The sequence below is a fragment of the Phaseolus vulgaris genome, chromosome 1, assembly GCF_000499845.2.
Source record: "Phaseolus vulgaris cultivar G19833 chromosome 1, P. vulgaris v2.0, whole genome shotgun sequence".
In the NCBI taxonomy this organism is placed as follows: domain Eukaryota; kingdom Viridiplantae; phylum Streptophyta; class Magnoliopsida; order Fabales; family Fabaceae; genus Phaseolus; species Phaseolus vulgaris.
In genome coordinates, this window is record NC_023759.2 from 45,899,835 (window position 1) to 45,916,467 (window position 16,633).

Consider the following 16,633-nt stretch of genomic DNA (forward strand, 5'->3'; position numbering starts at 1 on the left):
ACATTTAACATTTTTTGTTCTGCAATTCTCAATTAAGTTGCAGATTTAACACTATTTAATTATTCAATGAATAATGCATATAAAAAACCAAAATCAAATATTAACCATTTGCACATTAACAAAATTTAAGTATATATTCAGTAAATTTGAATAAACTTAGCAAAGGGTGATAAAGAGAAATATAATTAAAAAAATACATATTATAAATATAAATATAAAATGTATGTGTTCCCATTTTGTTTATGGTTGAGACATGAATGAAGGGAAAAAACGAAACAAAAGTAAAGAAGCCCTCTTCTTCTTCTTCTCCTCTTTCTTCATCTTCATCATCTACTGAACTTGGAAGTGTGTGTTTCTGTGCGTGCATCATGTTATCCAACTCTTGATGAACACGATATTCAGACTCTCCAATTTCTCAGCAATCAAATTCAATCAATCGCTCAACTCAAACCTAAGCGGCAACTATTAGGAAATGGCGGTTTCCGAAGAGGAATGCTCTTCGGCGAAGTCTGGCTCTTCTTCTTTTTCCTCCGCCTCGCGCTACTACCTCTCCAAATGCGTCCTCAGAGGAAGCGTCGTTCTTCAGGTCCTCTACGCTCACATCCGTTCTCCCTCCTCAAATGACATCGTTTTTGGCAAGGTGAGCTTCTTCTCTTTCTTTTCCTTTTTTTTCCTCTTCGTTTCTCACATTATCGAAAATCTAGCTTATGGTGTGTTGCCACTACATGCTGCAGTATAGAGTAGGTGTTTTATTTGGCGTAATTAACTGAACTGAGCCGAGCCGAGTGTGTTTCTCTTGTTATATTGTTTTGATTGGGACTGGAACTGGGACGACATGTTGTGTTGCTCCTGTTTATTTGTGATTTCAGGAGACGTCTATTGAATTGGTGGTCATTGAAGATGATGGGAATGTGCAATCTGTGTGTGATCAGCCGGTCTTTGGCACCATCAAAGATCTTGCCATATTGCCTTGGAATGAGAAGTTTCGTGCACGTGATCCTCAGGTGTGTTGCTCGTTTTTTGTCTACTCTGGCTAACTGTTCTCTGTTTTGTGAGGAACTCATTGTATCTGCCTGTTTTGATTCGATGAAGTTATTTATTGTTTTGGGTGGCATATTTTTATATGCTAAGGTTGATTTTATTTAGTCCTTTATACTGGTTCTGTAGCTGTGGGGTAAAGACCTTTTGGTTGCTACATCCGATTCTGGGAAGCTTTCCTTGCTCACGTTTTGCAATGAAATGCACAGGTTTGCTTGCCCTGTCTTTGTCTCTTCTCTTTTTCACTGGATTGGTATAAGATGATATGGTCGAGTGTTCTCAGTTTTTGGTTCATTAGTGCATGTTTTGAACATCATAAATGTTCATTACATGTTAGGAACTTTATTTAGTGGAAAAATAGTATGTTAAGAAGTTTTTGGTACCTCCAAAATTGATCCATATTGAAATTGGTCTTCTGAGTAACTTTATTAATGTTGACATGTAATCATTCTATTAAGTTATTTGCAAGTATGTGACACATGACACTTTCAAAATTAGTATGTCAATTCCATTAATTCAAAAGTAAGGGAATAAGATCAAATTCACATATTTATTAAATGTTTTGAGTATAAAAAATACTGAAATTTTGTTGGTGGTACCAATTTTGGAGGTACTAAAAATTTATTTAACCCAAAAAGAATTAACTTGTATGATTTTTTAATTTATGTATGCATCTTTGTAGGTTTGTTTCTGTAACACATATACAGATGTCTAATCCTGGAAACCCGATGGATCTTCCTGGAAGAAAGCTAGCAGTTGATTCCAGGTGATATGTTTTCTGGTCACAAATTCTTATCTCTAAGTTACGTGTTCTGTTCCATTCTGTAAGCATACATTACTCTTTCACATATTGCAAAACAATAAGGATGTCCTCATAATTGGTCTACATGAACTTCTAGGTTGACCGCACAAATTACTTTGGTTGATAATAAACAGGTAACATGGCTGATAGGATCTCCAGATTCTTAAATCTACTTCTGTAATCATATTTAAATACTTCTAAAATGTGTGTGCCGCCTGAGTTAAATGGCCCATTTTGGGTTGCAGAACCCAACCCGAAACTTCTCTTATTCCTGATAGTCTCATCCCTGATTTAATCAAGCTGATCCTATAATTCACTTTTGATCGCCCTTGCTAGATTCATTTTTATTGGATGGGACAGAAGACCAAAAGCACAGAAGTTGTGCCTCTGCCACAAATATCCTCTTCAATCCATGAATGAAATACCCAAAATATTTGTTGTTGGGCAGCCATTTTACCTGGACAGTTAACTGTTCAAACTCCTGTATGCACTCATCTCATATACACTCTCTACTTGCTGAAGTTCATCCATCTCCCCGATGCTAAGTTGTGGCCATTGCTCATCCATCTATGTCTCAAGAAGTTCACATTTGAGTTGTTCCTAAATCATATTAGGTTTCTTTGCAATTGTGGATCCTTCCATACACGGCCATGTGATTTCACTTGAACATTTAGACTCATCTCCATCACTTGGAAGTAGTAAACTTTTCTCGAGCTATCCAACCAGTTGAATCTCTGATGAACATCAGTAGTTCCATCTTTTTCACCTATTGTAAGAACTCATCCATAGAATTCCCTTGAAGCTTCTTCCATCCTTATGAAGAAGGTAATTTCTCCATACCCTTTGTCATCTCGATTAACATCTCCTGGTGCTCATATGCCTTTAGACCATTTCCTCCAGAGGGCTACTTATTTTTCCAGAGCTGCTACTTCTGCCTCTATCTTCTTGCCTAGCATTTATTTGTATTCCTCTCCTTAGTTCGTTACTCTCTGTTCTTTGAATCTGGCAGATTGGACCAGTTTGATACAAAACTGAATCCAATAGTAACAGAAATGAACAAAATATAGCAGGAATGAATAAGAAAAATGATATATGTAGTATATATTATTCAGACTGAGGAAAATTCAGTAGAATGAGGTCTGTACTACCCAGAGCTCTGCTACCGTAGGTATGGCAGGATGCCTCAGTGCCTGTTCATAATGAACAGTAAATGATACTAATTGGACTTGAACCCACCCTAAATCAAACAGGCATTGGAGCAAAACTACCTGTAGAACATGCCAGGCAGCTGCCAGAAAATTTGTGGTGACTGGAAGTTGTTGGAATTCTAGTTGAATTTTTTAATGTCTGACAGCTTCAAGAGCACTGTCAGACCTTCTACAGAAGTTTTTTTTTTTTTTGTGAAGCAGAGTCCCGCTTGGATTGGAAGCTCTGATACAATGTTAGAAAATGAGAAGAAAAAAATTTTCTGCCTGTGCTGAAGTGTTTTTTCTACCCAGTAAATTGGAATTGTTCATATTCAAGAGAAAGATAATTAATGCCAAAACAATTTACGAGAGAAGAATTAAAATACCCCTAGTTCTTAAGATGTATTGAACCTAGCTATACCAAGTGTGTAGGCTACTTGGAAAAAGAACATTGAAGAAGCACTTGTCTGCTAAAAATTCCTTTTTCCAACTCTATGCTCCCAATAGAATTTTTCATGGTATACAGTGGTATTGAGGGCAGGCATGGCCAGTTTGCTATATAGAGTTGAAATTTGCTTAGTATTTGAGTGCCATACCCTAAATGGTACAAACTAATTTAAGGGGAAGAAAAATAAGGGAACTTTTATTGAAAGAAAAAGAAGGAAAAGGAAAGAAAGAATCCTCCATGTAATTCAAGGAACATGGTCCTTCCCTGTTTTACCCCTTTCGTTCTATCATAAACCTTCTCAATTGGAGGTTTCTTAGTAATACTCTTATCACTTAACTTCAAACTACAGTATTACATTGTATACTTTTTCAACTGAACTATTTTCTATTGTTTTCCTTTTTACTCTCAGCTTTATTTTTAAAGAATTTCAAATTTTAAATTATTGTAAACAAAAAGTTGATCTTATACAACATAACGAGGGAGAGGCATTGTGAGTGTGCTTGGAATGCTAGAAGCTACAGCTGTATTCCATTTCCATGACACAATGAGACTCGTAGCACATGATCAGCTGATAATAACTGTGGTAACCTACATGCGTAAACTTTTTTTTTTCTCTTAAATTGACATGATTCATTTCATGATGCTCAAGAGCTAGATTTTTCTTCTTTCTCTCTGGCTGCATCTCTGTTCCCAAAGAGTCTATCTTTGCAATTCCAGCTCCAGCATTTTCTGCTGTGCTTTGGTGGCTGTTTTTTTATTTTTGTGTGGAAACAAATTTATGGTTTCTTGATATGTTTGGAACACAACATTGAGAGTTTTGGGTCATAAGTGAGCATTTAAGGGACGTGAGGGATTTTTGTTATCCATCTAACGGTTTGATCAGAACTAAAATTTAATTCAAACCAATTAATAACAGTGTGTTATCATGGCTACTTACTCTTTAAGGCCCATTGTGATGTGCTGAGAGTTTTACAATAACATTTTAAATTGCATCCAGTAGAAATTTGAAACTATAAGCATATAATAAAGTGACAAATCATTGTTCTAACTTAGATTCTTCATTTCCATTAAATTCTTTTAACCATTTGTAAACATCTGTCTTCATGTTTTGTTCAGTGTTGGAGATTCTCCTTTATAGATATGGCTAAATAGAGTATCTATGTAAGGTGTAAACTCCACTTTATAAGTTGATTTTGTAGGGTTGAGTTAGACTTAATCCTAAATTCTCATATGGTATCAAAATTTACCCTTACTATGTTTGATGGGCTTATTAGCTAGCCGCTATTAGACCATTCACAAACAGCCAGTCCCTTGAGATATCTAGTTATTGGTGTGAGAAGGATGTGTTGGAGATTTCTCATCTTCTGGAAATATAGCAAAAGTATATATGTGAGGTGCAAATATCGTCTTACAAGTCTGTTTTGTACGGTTGAATTAAACTCTATCCTAAATTCTAATTCATAATTTTAAGCTTTATCACTACACCCGTAGGTTAAATTTAAATCCTTCCAATAAATCAGTCACTAATGCTAGTGAATTATTTCACTGTTGGTTGGGTGACATGTATTGTTTAGACCCTAGAGATCTATTTTCATAATTTTTGGGCTAAGATATGTTCTTGCGTACACAATAGAGTAATTTCGGGATTACATTTTGTTCGAGGCCAACTAGCTAAAACACTACCGTTATGTCAAGGGTCATGAATGATTTTATGTCTAGAATACAAGAGTCCCTTGCGCTTGAAGCATGAGCATTGCTTGGGCCCACCTTGTGTTGGTATTCAAATCTAATTTAAAAGTTTTGAAGCATCAAGGATTGAGCTTTGAACCTCGTGGTTAAAGAGGTTTGATATCATGTGAAGGTCCTACTCATCTAAAAGCTTAAGCTGTTGGATGAAGGCTCATGAATAGTTTTATATTTAACAATGCTCAAGGACAAACGGAAAAAACATGGTAAGCTTTCTGGTGTATATTACTAATTCCTATGTTTCTCTTTCTGCAGTGGTTGTTTTATTGCTTCCAGTGCATATGAAGATCGGCTGGCCTTGTTTTCTATGTCAATGTCCAGTGGTGATATCATTGATGAGGTCCAAAATTACTATACCATCCTTCATTTTAGAAATGCTGCATGTTGGTGTGTTAGCAAAATACGTATATGAGTATGATAGAGGACTGTTTTAGTTTTCTGGTGGTATAGGCTATAAACTAGACATACATTTAGGGCATATTTTTTGGTGGATCTTTGAAGAGATTGAACTTTTGAAGGTTCTAATGTATTGGTTTCCTTTACTAACCTTTCATTTCCCTTTCTTTTCATGTTGTAACAGTATATATTGGTATCTTATTTGTATTTTTTATTTTGTCTAATTTTGATAATTTTATTGTCTGAAGAAATATGCTTGTGATCTTTTTTGCTTAACTCTAGAGAATTGTATATCCTTCTGAAAGTGATGGAACTGCAAGTTCTTCAAGAAGCATCCACAGAACCAATATCCGTGGTACTATTTGGAGCATCTGCTTCATTTCACAACCTAGCAAGGAGCATAATCCTGTACTAGCTGTTATTATAAATAGGTATGGTGATACAATGTTGCCCACTGTCAGGAGTTTATTCTGTCTTGAATACATGTCTATAATGGAAGTTATCTTCTGTTTCTGCTGTCTTTCTTTGTGAAGATGTATACTCACTGAAACATGCATTTTTTTGCACTACAGGAGGGGAGCCCTTCAAAATGAATTGCTATTATTGGAATGGAATGTTAAAGCACACAAAATATTTGTTATTTCTCAATATGCCGAGGCTGGGCCTCTAGCATATGACATTGTTGAAGTTCCTAACTCCAGGGGACTTGCATTTCTGTTCAGGACTGGGGATGTTCTCTTAATGGATCTTAGAGATCATCACAACCCATCCTGTGTTTATAAGACTAACTTGAACATTTTACCAAATGCCATGGAAGAGCAGACTTATGTGGAAGACTCATGTAAATTACACGATGTTGACGATGAACGCTTTAATGTTGCTGCCTGTGCTTTGTTGGAGCTGAGTGATTACGATCCCATGTGTATAGACAGTGACAATGGTGGTGCTAATTCAGGTTACAAATACATATGCTCATGGAGTTGGGAACCTGAAAATAATAGAGATCCTAGGATGATTTTCTGTGTAGATACTGGGGAATTTTTTATGATTGAAGTTCTTTTTGATTCTGAAGGCCCTAAAGTTAATCTGTCTGAGTGTCTCTATAAAGGTCTGCCGTGTAAAGCACTTTTGTGGGTTGAAGGTGGATATGTAGCTGCGCTTGTGGAAATGGGGGATGGTGTGGTCCTGAAACTGGAAGATGGAAGGCTATGCTATACAAACCCTATTCAAAACATTGCACCAATCTTGGATATGGCAGTTGTAGATTATCGTGATGAGAAGCATGATCAAATGTTTGCTTGCTGTGGTGTGGCTCCAGAGGGGTCATTAAGGATAATTCGAAATGGTATTAATGTGGAAAATCTACTCAGGACTGCTTCTATATATCAGGGGGTAACTGGTACTTGGACTGTCAGAATGAAAGTTACTGATTCACATCATTCTTTTCTAGTTCTATCATTTGTTGAGGAAACCAGAATATTGTCAGTTGGCTTAAGTTTTACTGATGTGACTGATTCAGTTGGTTTTGAACCTAATGTCTGCACTTTGGCATGTGGCCTTGTGACTGATGGTGTACTTGTTCAGATCCACCGATATACTGTTAAGCTTTGTTTGCCCACTAAAGCTGCTCATTCTGAAGGTATCCCTTTGTCCTCTCCTATTTCCACATCTTGGTCTCCAGATAATGTGAGTATCAGTTTGGGGGCAGTTGGGCATAATTTCGTAGTTGTGTCAACCTCTAACCCGTGCTTTCTGTTTATCCTTGGGGTTAGATTCCTATCATCTTATGAATATGAAATTTATGAAATGCAACATTTGGTACTGCAGAATGAATTATCATGTATTTCCATCCCTGGACAAGAAATTGAGCAAAAACCATCAAATTCATCCATTTCATCAAATAATAGTAGCATGTCTTCTTTCCAAAGTGGAGTAGACATCAATAAAACCTTTGTTATCGGTACACACAGGCCTTCTGTGGAAATTTGGTTTTTTTCACCAGGTGGAGGAATTACAGTAGTTGCTTGTGGGACAATTTCATTGACTAATACAATAGGGACTGCCATAAGTGGTTGTGTACCTCAAGATGTACGGCTTGTATTTGTTGATAAGTATTATGTTGTTGCTGGATTAAGGAATGGAATGCTCCTTCGCTTTGAGTGGCCGGTGGAACCATGTCCTTCATCACCCATAAATATGGTGGATACTGCTTTATCTTCTATAAATTTGGTAAATTCTGCAAGTAATGCTTTTGACATGAGAAATGACCTTCCTTTAACACTTCAATTGATTGCTATTCGGCGCATTGGCATTACTCCCGTTTTCTTGGTGCCACTAGGTGACACACTGGATGCTGATATAATTGCTCTTAGTGATAGGCCTTGGTTGTTGCATAGTGCAAGACATAGCCTTTCGTATACTTCTATCTCATTTCAACCTTCCACACATGTAACTCCTGTTTGCTCTGTTGAGTGTCCAAAAGGAATATTGTTTGTTGCAGAAAACTGTTTACATCTGGTAAGAAAATCACATCACAGCATCCCTTGCTGCCATATTTTTTTATTCCTTTATTTCTTTGGTTGCACTTTCTTTTGTAACTTATAGTGCATTGAAGGTACCCAAGGGTGTGACATTATCCTCCATTTTCCCAAAAAAATAGGAACAATAACCTACTGCACATTATTAAGAAACAAGACCAGCAAATCTTATGTAAGAAATGAAATGAGACGATCCAACAAAATTATGTTGTATTCACTACCACACAAGTTAAAATATTGATAGTAATCACAACACATAATATATTTCAAGATTTTTTTGTGCATTTAAATATAACATCACTTTAACAAATGATAGGACGGAAAACACAGTGTATTCAACTTACATGGTTCGACTTTTATTGATGTATATGTAGGATACAAAGAATATCCCAAAGGTGCATATTGCAATAATTTTGGTGAGTATAAAGTAGTAACCAAATTATAAATGAATGGTTGGGGAAAGACAAATGAGGAATTAGTTATGCTGATGGACAGCTGGTAATAGGAGAGTGGAGAGTAATAATTTGGAAGATTTGCAAGAGTCTTGCAAGGGAGGGAGGATATGAGAAATGGGTGGGGGCTGAGGGGAGGAAATTGTTAGGTAAAAGTTGTTCATACAACAATTTATGCAACACTTTTTCTTTCTATATCCATTGGATCTCCCACCTCATCCCAAACTTCTCTCTTTTTTCTCATTCTCATTGTTGTAAAATTAGATTTACAAATAAAATTATTCAATGTAAAATTATGAGAAGTTTTGGGTGGTGGTATACTCTGGTGTCTGGAGAAACCATTGTGTTGTGTTGGTTATCTTCTCTATTGTTTTCTGCATTTGAATCCCCATAAGCCAGAGGATGCTGCTGCATTCTGTGATCTTTTCTTCCAAATATTATTAATTGATTTTCTGTCTGAAACAGATAAGTTCCGTTTATTAATATGATTTAGGTTTACATTACATACTCAATGCAAAATGAGAAACATATAGTTTTTTGGTCATATGACTGACATCTCTTCCCTATTTTGCTAACTTTGCTCACCAAGAAATAACCACTTCTTTTCATTCCTTGTTTTATGCTTTTTGTGGTTCTTATGATTTTGCTGTTTTGACTTGTACTGTATTTATCACTTGATACTTTAGGTGGAAATGGTTCACAGCAAGAGACTTAATATGCAGAAGTTTCATTTAGAGGGCACTCCTAGGAAGGTCCTGTATCACGATGAAAGCAAAATGTTGCTTGTTATGAGGACTGAACTGAATTGTGGTACATGTTTGTCTGACATATGTTGTGTGGATCCCCTAAGTGGGTCAGTACTGTCGTCTTTTAGACTCGAACTTGGAGAAACAGGAAAATCCATGGAATTAGTAAGAGTTGGAAGTGAGCAAGTGCTTATTGTTGGAACTAGTCTGTCTTCTGGTCCAGCTGTAATGCCCAGTGGTGAAGCTGAAAGGTATGACATTTAGGTTTCCTATGTTTTAAAATCACCAGCTAATTGGTAGTAATTTCTTTCCTTTTTTACTATCAAATTGTGAAACTGCTAGCTACCAATTTTCCCTGAACTGAACATGGCCTTTTATGACTTTAAACAAGCCAAGCTGCTGGTAAACTTCTTGCAAGTTCCTTCTCAAGGAGTGTACACATCTCAACTCTCGAAAAGAAGAGTTTCATTCATGCTTTAATGGCAACTGAGTCCCTCAAGTGTGCAATATTGCAATCTGTATGCTTAAGAATAAAAGATACCCAGTATAATTGATTAATAAAGCTTCATGTAATAACCAGTAGACACCCGCTCAAAACATGACTTACTGCCCTTACATCAACCAGTTTGAGAACTCAGTTGGAACTTTTATTCATTATAGTCTCGATGTAAATTTGCTTAAGACTACACTGTAGTTTTCTGAACGAGATTTTTCCAGACAGATTTCAACAGTGGGCTCCTAGAATCTAAATGAGACGCAGTTTTCTGATTATGCTTGAGCGGATTTTGCTCCCAGCAGAATGGTCTTTTTATATTCAAGAGATAAATGAAGAGACTAATATTTCCCAAGATGCATTGAACCTAGAAGCTTTACCAGGCATGTAGGATCAATGTAATAATCTGAGAGAGGAGAGGGGTTTGGTCAGAATGTCTGCATTCTTCTGATTTAGAGTTGGATTATGCTGAACCAATTAGCTTTTTGTTTAGAATTTTCTCCATGAGAAAGAAAATATCAGGTCCCATGTCGTGTTTAGTTTTGCATGAAGAACAACAGGATTGTGGGACTGTAAAACAGTGTTTATATTTACTTTGATAACCCTGTATTCATGTATGGTGGTGAAAGGTTAATAATTTCTGAATTTTATGCCTTCTTATTGATTACCCTATTCTAATAGGTTGCTTCTTTGACAGTTGCAAGGGTCGTCTTCTTGTTCTTTGTCTTGTTCATGTGCAAAATTCAGATAGTGGTTCAATGACATTCTGTTCAAAGGCAGGGTCATCATCTCAAAAAACTTCGCCATTCCATGAAATTGTTTCATATGCTCCTGAACAGTTATCGAGCAGCAGCCTTGGCAGCAGTCCCGATGATAATAGTTCTGATGGCATCAAACTTGATGAAAATGAAGTATGGCAGTTCCGATTGGCTTATGCAAGAAAATGGCAAGGAGTGGTTTTTAAAATCTGTCCTTATCTTGATCGTTACTTCTTGGCATCTGCTGGCAATACTGTAAGTAGCAAATCTCTTGCCTTTTTCTCCGTTTATTCTGTCAAAAAGGACCCGAATCAGAAGGTTTTGTATCTGTCGTCTACATTTGGTTTATACAGTTTTCTCATTGGGTTACTTTCTTGCCATTCAGTTCTATGTTTGTGGTTTCCTTAATGACAATCCTCAAAGAGTGAGAAGGTATGCTATGGGAAGGACGCACCACATGATAACATCTTTGAGTGCACATTTTACAAGAATTGCAGTTGGTGATTGTCGTGATGGAATCATTTTATTTTCTTATCACGAGGTGAGTGATGTTGGCTGTCTGCAGTGTATTTATTTTTCAAACTAAATTAAAGGACTAAAAATTAGAGTTATCTTTTGTACTCCTTTCCTTCTAACTAGAAGACTTTGTATTTTTTGTGCATCTTATACCTCTCTTCATTTTCATCTGTATTAAAGTTGTTTTATGATTGAGGTGCAAAAAGAGAAGCACACATTGGTATGCATTGCATGTTTCAGTGCTATGAACCCCCTTTCCTTTTTGTTTTTCAGTCTCAAATTCTTTAGTTTTGAGGTTCCCTGATCTTCTTTCAATTGTATCTTTCTCTTCTATCTTAATGAAATCTTTGTTTACAAAATAGAAGTTATCTTGTTTGTTTAATCGTTTATGGCCCCATAGATTAAGACCTGCTTCTGTATTTATATCTTGTTATTTTTATAACGTTTCTTCCTTTAGAAAAGCCAGAGTGCTGCTGAACTTGTTTAGTTTGTATCTTCTATGCTAGGAATCTAGAAAATTGGAGCAACTTTGCTGTGATCCATCACGAAGGTTAGTTGCTGATTGCATTTTGATGGATGCTGATACGGCTGTTGTTTCGGATCGTAAAGGGGGCATTGCTATTTTATGTTCAAATCATTTGGAAGGTATGCTTCAACTAAGCCTTTCCCTTGTGTGATTCAATTCTAGGGTTTACTTTTATCTATGAAAATTTGTTTTCTCTGGGACCTGGGTTTTCAAAATATGAACTTTAATGCTTTGCAAGTTGCTACTAATAAAAATATCCCATTTCTGTTACTTCTGATTGTTACATTTAAATGAAATACAAGAACATCCAATCAATTTCCATTAAATATTTTGCAAGAACATCCCATGTCATGTTGCAATGGAGAATGCTGGTTAAGATTTAAAAAAAAAAAACTATGTTTATGCTATTGCCAAGCTTAAATCTATTTGTTCATTTTTTATATTCCCCCTGAAATTAAGATTCTAACCTTATTTTGTTATTGGTGACCTGCATCAGACAACGCAAGTACTGAATGCAACATGACACTAAGCTGTGCTTATTTCATGGCCGAGATAGCCTTGAGCGTCCAGAAGGTATATCCTTTAAATGTCTTGGAAGAATGGGTATTAATATGCATTAAATCTCGATAACTCTTATAGAAATTTGATTTGTTTGATGCAATATGTTGTGATCAATCACTGTAATGATGATGTGAATAAGTATGCAAGAGATAGTTTTGATGTTACATGAGACTCATCCTTAAACAATTGTTCAATGATAATTGTCTGCTATCTCCAATTGTGAACTGTTGCTAGAGCATGTTTTCATAAGTGGCTCAAAATACCAAACAAACCTTTTGTTTTTATTCTTTCAACTATGGTCCTTTCTTTATATGATAGATGCATCATGCACCAAAGGTGAATGTTCCCTGGTTTTCTGGTTCTATGATAATGGAAATAATGCTATACACCAGTAGAGACAGATACATGAACTGGTCCTAAAATTATTGCTTACAAAGCATTATTTTTTACACTTTTGTTTGTAAATATACTATAAAAAAAAGTTAATCTCTTTGCAAAGAGTTCCAAAAGAGTATTTGCAATGACTCGTCAAATGTCATGGTGCGGCAGCTCATACTTTATGGTCTATATATATTTTGTGATTCGTGTAAACAATTACACTAGCTAAAACAGAAGGACTCTGCTATGTTTCACAGGCCCCTTTCGTTACTATTTAAATGTATTTTGGCATGATATCCTGGTGATTCTATACTTTGGATTAGCTTCTTTGCATAAGTTTTCACATCGATCATTTTGTTCTTGGATTTAGTGATGTCTTGTTCTGTAACTTGCCAATTTATATCTACTCATCCCCTCTCTCCTTTTAATTTGCTTTTATAGTAATTTATACGTAATTAATGTTTTTTGTTACTCAGGGTTCATATTCATACAGACTTCCAGCTGATGATGTTTTGCAAGGCGGCAATGGCCCCAAGACAAATGTTGATTCACTACAAAATACTATTATTGCCAGTACCCTGTTAGGAAGCATAATGATCTTCATCCCTTTATCAAGGTACCAAAATATGTTGTCAGTAACTCTGAATAAATTCTAGGTGAACATTAGTTGGAGTTTGGTCATTCTAGAACTTTTTCTCATGCATGATATTGGTTGATATAGATTTATAGTTTTCCAGGTCTTACCAAATAAGTATTCCAAGCGTTTTGTTGTCCAATGTCCATTTTAAAAACATGGAAGAGTTTTATTAAGAAGAAAACCATTTATTACTTTTTGAGGGAAACCAAGAGCTTTCCTCAGAAATTGTGATTTTAAGATCATTGGTACTCTTACTATGTTTTTGGCATATCATTCCCATTTCTGAAGCTATATTTTTGGTATTGTACCAGAACCTCTTCTTATTTCTTAAATTGACTTATTCCTCGTTGATGTTATGACAATTAAATTGCAATTGTAAATCTGCACAGACTTGTTAGTCACCTTCTAAATACGTGGATGACCACGGAATCAGAACCCTGAATGGCATGATTTGCATGTAGTGTCATAAGTACCTGCATATGTACAATTAGAGGCAGAGAATAATACGAGGGAAGGGGATCATAATATCTGGAATGAACAATATTCTGAGTTAAAAGATAAAAAATAATAACAACTTAAATTATGCTTCAGGTTTTGAAGCTGCAATTCTGTGCTACTCAGATATTTTATTGTCTTGATGATGATATGGTTGACCATGTGTTCCAATATAGGAGCTTTTTCTTTTTCAACTTTATTGCATTTAGTGTTTTAGCCTTGATAAGTTACATGAAACAGTTAGTAGAAACATCGAGTTCCATCTAAATTTTGACTTGCTCCAGTTATCTGCTTAGAATAAGATTGGCCTTCGAGGATTCAGTTCAACTGAATATACGGATTTATTGCTTAGCAATTAATATTTATTCCTGCATTGACGAGGGATTGTGTAATATGCCAATTTTGGTTGGCAGTGTCATTTCCGAGCTCGTTGCTTTATTTTGGAGATGTGAAATGTTAAAAAAGTTATTTCAGCAAACCATACTTGTTGTGCTGTTCTGTTTGTTAGAATATATGAATCGAATATTGGAGCATCCTTTCGGATTATATGATATACGAAGTCTCTTTTCTCAGTACCTAAAATCCCATAATTTCAGCACTGTTGAAAATTTTAGATGCTGTTTATTAACATATATAATTATCAACTTTCAGCGGATTGATGAGTTTTGGGAGACGATGCTCTAGTGCTTTTTACTTAGGTTTTAGTTTTTGATATGTATGAGAACCATCATTTTTCTGTGTACAGGGAAGAATATGAGCTATTAGAAGCAGTGCAAGAAAGACTTGTTGTCCATCAGTTGACTGCGCCTGTTCTAGGAAATGATCATAATGAGTTTCGCAGTCGTGAAACTCGGGTAAGGACTTCACTTTAGTTTATTATCATGTGATGTTTCATTTTCATTTCATTTCATTTTTCCTCCTGATTGAATATCGTTGACTCAAGCATTACATGGAATAGATTTTGCCGTTCATATCCTTGATTCGTTCTCTTTTTCTTATAATGCATGTTTGATTTAGCATATTTGGAGGAAATACCTTTTACTTGCTTCCTGAAAAAGCATTTTTAAAAGGAACACAAGAATATGTTGCCAAGCCTGTTTTCTTACACCTATTTTATATTAGGGTGGAGTACCCAAGATACTTGACGGTGACGTGTTAACCCAGTTTTTGGAGCTGACAAGTATGCAGCAAAAGATGATTTTGTCTTCCGAGCCACCTGATATAGCAAAACCAAGTTTGAAGCCACTCCTATCCCCCCATGTTTCTGTAAATCAGGTGGTTCAACTTCTTGAACGAGTTCATTATGCTCTGAACTAATACACCTTTCTTCCCTGTTCCCACTGGTTTTTTACAATGGTACGCGGAAATTGGGACATGCATATGCAGTTCTAAACAATATTTTCCGTCAACAGTTGCGTACCTGCCTCAGGAAGTGTTGTCTGATATAGAGCACGTTATCCCCCTCAAGTCTGTGAAGCCAAAATTCAGGTGGTAAGATTCCTGGTCCTCAACGACTGGTGCCCGCTCAGCATCAGCATCACTTAGTCTCTGTATCTGTATCTGTTGTACTTTTCATGAATTACACTGTAGGAAAATATCTTTGGCACGATAAATTGTATATTAAGTTAGTAAGGGGAGCATTTTTTTTTTCTTAGTCATTATGTTCAAATTTTAAAATTGTTGTATATTAAATAAAATCATTTTTGTGAGTTTTTTTTCTTAGACCTTGTTCTTGTATAGTTATTCATTATTCCCACTTGAGATTTTTCTTAAGAGTGCTGCTGCTTAAAATAAGGTTATTTTATCTTTAGTTGGATCTGTAATTGCTCGTACCTGTAGAAAGACAAAACGGAAAAGTATACAGAGCAAAATGAGAAAACTTAATATGTACGATAACTAGTGTTTCCACTCTGATATGCCTGGGGTTAATGTTTTATTCTTCAACTTAAAAGATAAAGTTTATTATGAAATATTAATACTCAATAAGATGAAGCTCATATAAATTGTTTATATTTAAAAGTGTTAAATGGAAATTAGTTGCACCTATATTTTGAAATCTGAATTATATATGAACAAAATCAGTTCTAAACAATTATTAAATTCAGGTACAAATATTATGAATAGAAGTATATAAAAATTGTTGATATATAGTTAGAACTATAAGTTGTGTGTGTATGTAATATTTCATAGAATATCAATAATAATCTAGAAAAATTAAACAAATAAACCTGGAATGTTTGTACGATAAAAAAAAAGATTAAATAAATCAATGAACTTAATATTTATTTTACATTACTAAAACAGTTTTTGCCAATAATAATTTTAAAACAATGATAATATGTCAATATATAACAATTTTAAACTTAAGGGAAAATAATTGTAGCCATTCACCCAAGCAAGGGTTGTTCACTCCCACTTTGGATTCACTTGCTGTTATGCAAGCTAAGGACTCAGAGTCAAATTTAACAACTTTTATTGATGATCATCATGTGGAGGTATCTGTTCCTGTGATTGTACCATCTCCGTTGTGTACTACCTCTCCTCAGAGGGTTAAATCACATGCGGATACTAATGCTCCAGTTCCTAATGTGGAGGTCTCTGCTATTGTGACTGTACCATCTCAGTCGCCTCATCCCTCCCCTCGAAAGGCTAAATATCTTGGGGATGTTAAAGCAATATCGTTGGTCCTTCAAAATCACTTTTCTTCTCTTGATGGTTTGGAAACTACAGATGTGGGAGTTGATTCTCATATTGGAGCGTCAACTATTCCGCCTACCATTGTTGGAGTTAATTTTGATCATATTGAAAATCAGGTTGTTTCAAAATTTTGGACTGACTCTAATGACATGGAGGAGGATGACAGTGATAATGGGGAGGAAACAGTTCGCACTAAAAGAAAACCAGGGAGACCACCTAA

General features: G+C 35.6%; 1 protein-coding gene across 1 annotated transcript; it reads left to right on the forward strand.

Annotated features, from left to right (window-relative positions):
• The first annotated feature begins 233 nt into the window (after nt 1-233).
• Nucleotides 234-15,438, forward strand: LOC137814678 (DNA damage-binding protein 1b). The gene is made up of 15 exons (XM_068617540.1): nt 234-640; nt 870-1,004; nt 1,168-1,247; nt 1,721-1,804; nt 5,477-5,561; nt 5,900-6,048; nt 6,190-8,134; nt 9,293-9,603; nt 10,543-10,858; nt 10,989-11,144; nt 11,626-11,764; nt 12,142-12,218; nt 13,061-13,200; nt 14,462-14,570; nt 14,839-15,438. The coding sequence occupies exons 1-15, from the start codon at nt 473-475 to the stop codon at nt 15,031-15,033; spliced, it is 4,089 nt and encodes a 1,362-aa protein (XP_068473641.1). The 5' UTR covers nt 234-472; the 3' UTR covers nt 15,034-15,438.
• Nucleotides 15,439-16,633: the final 1,195 nt, after the last annotated feature.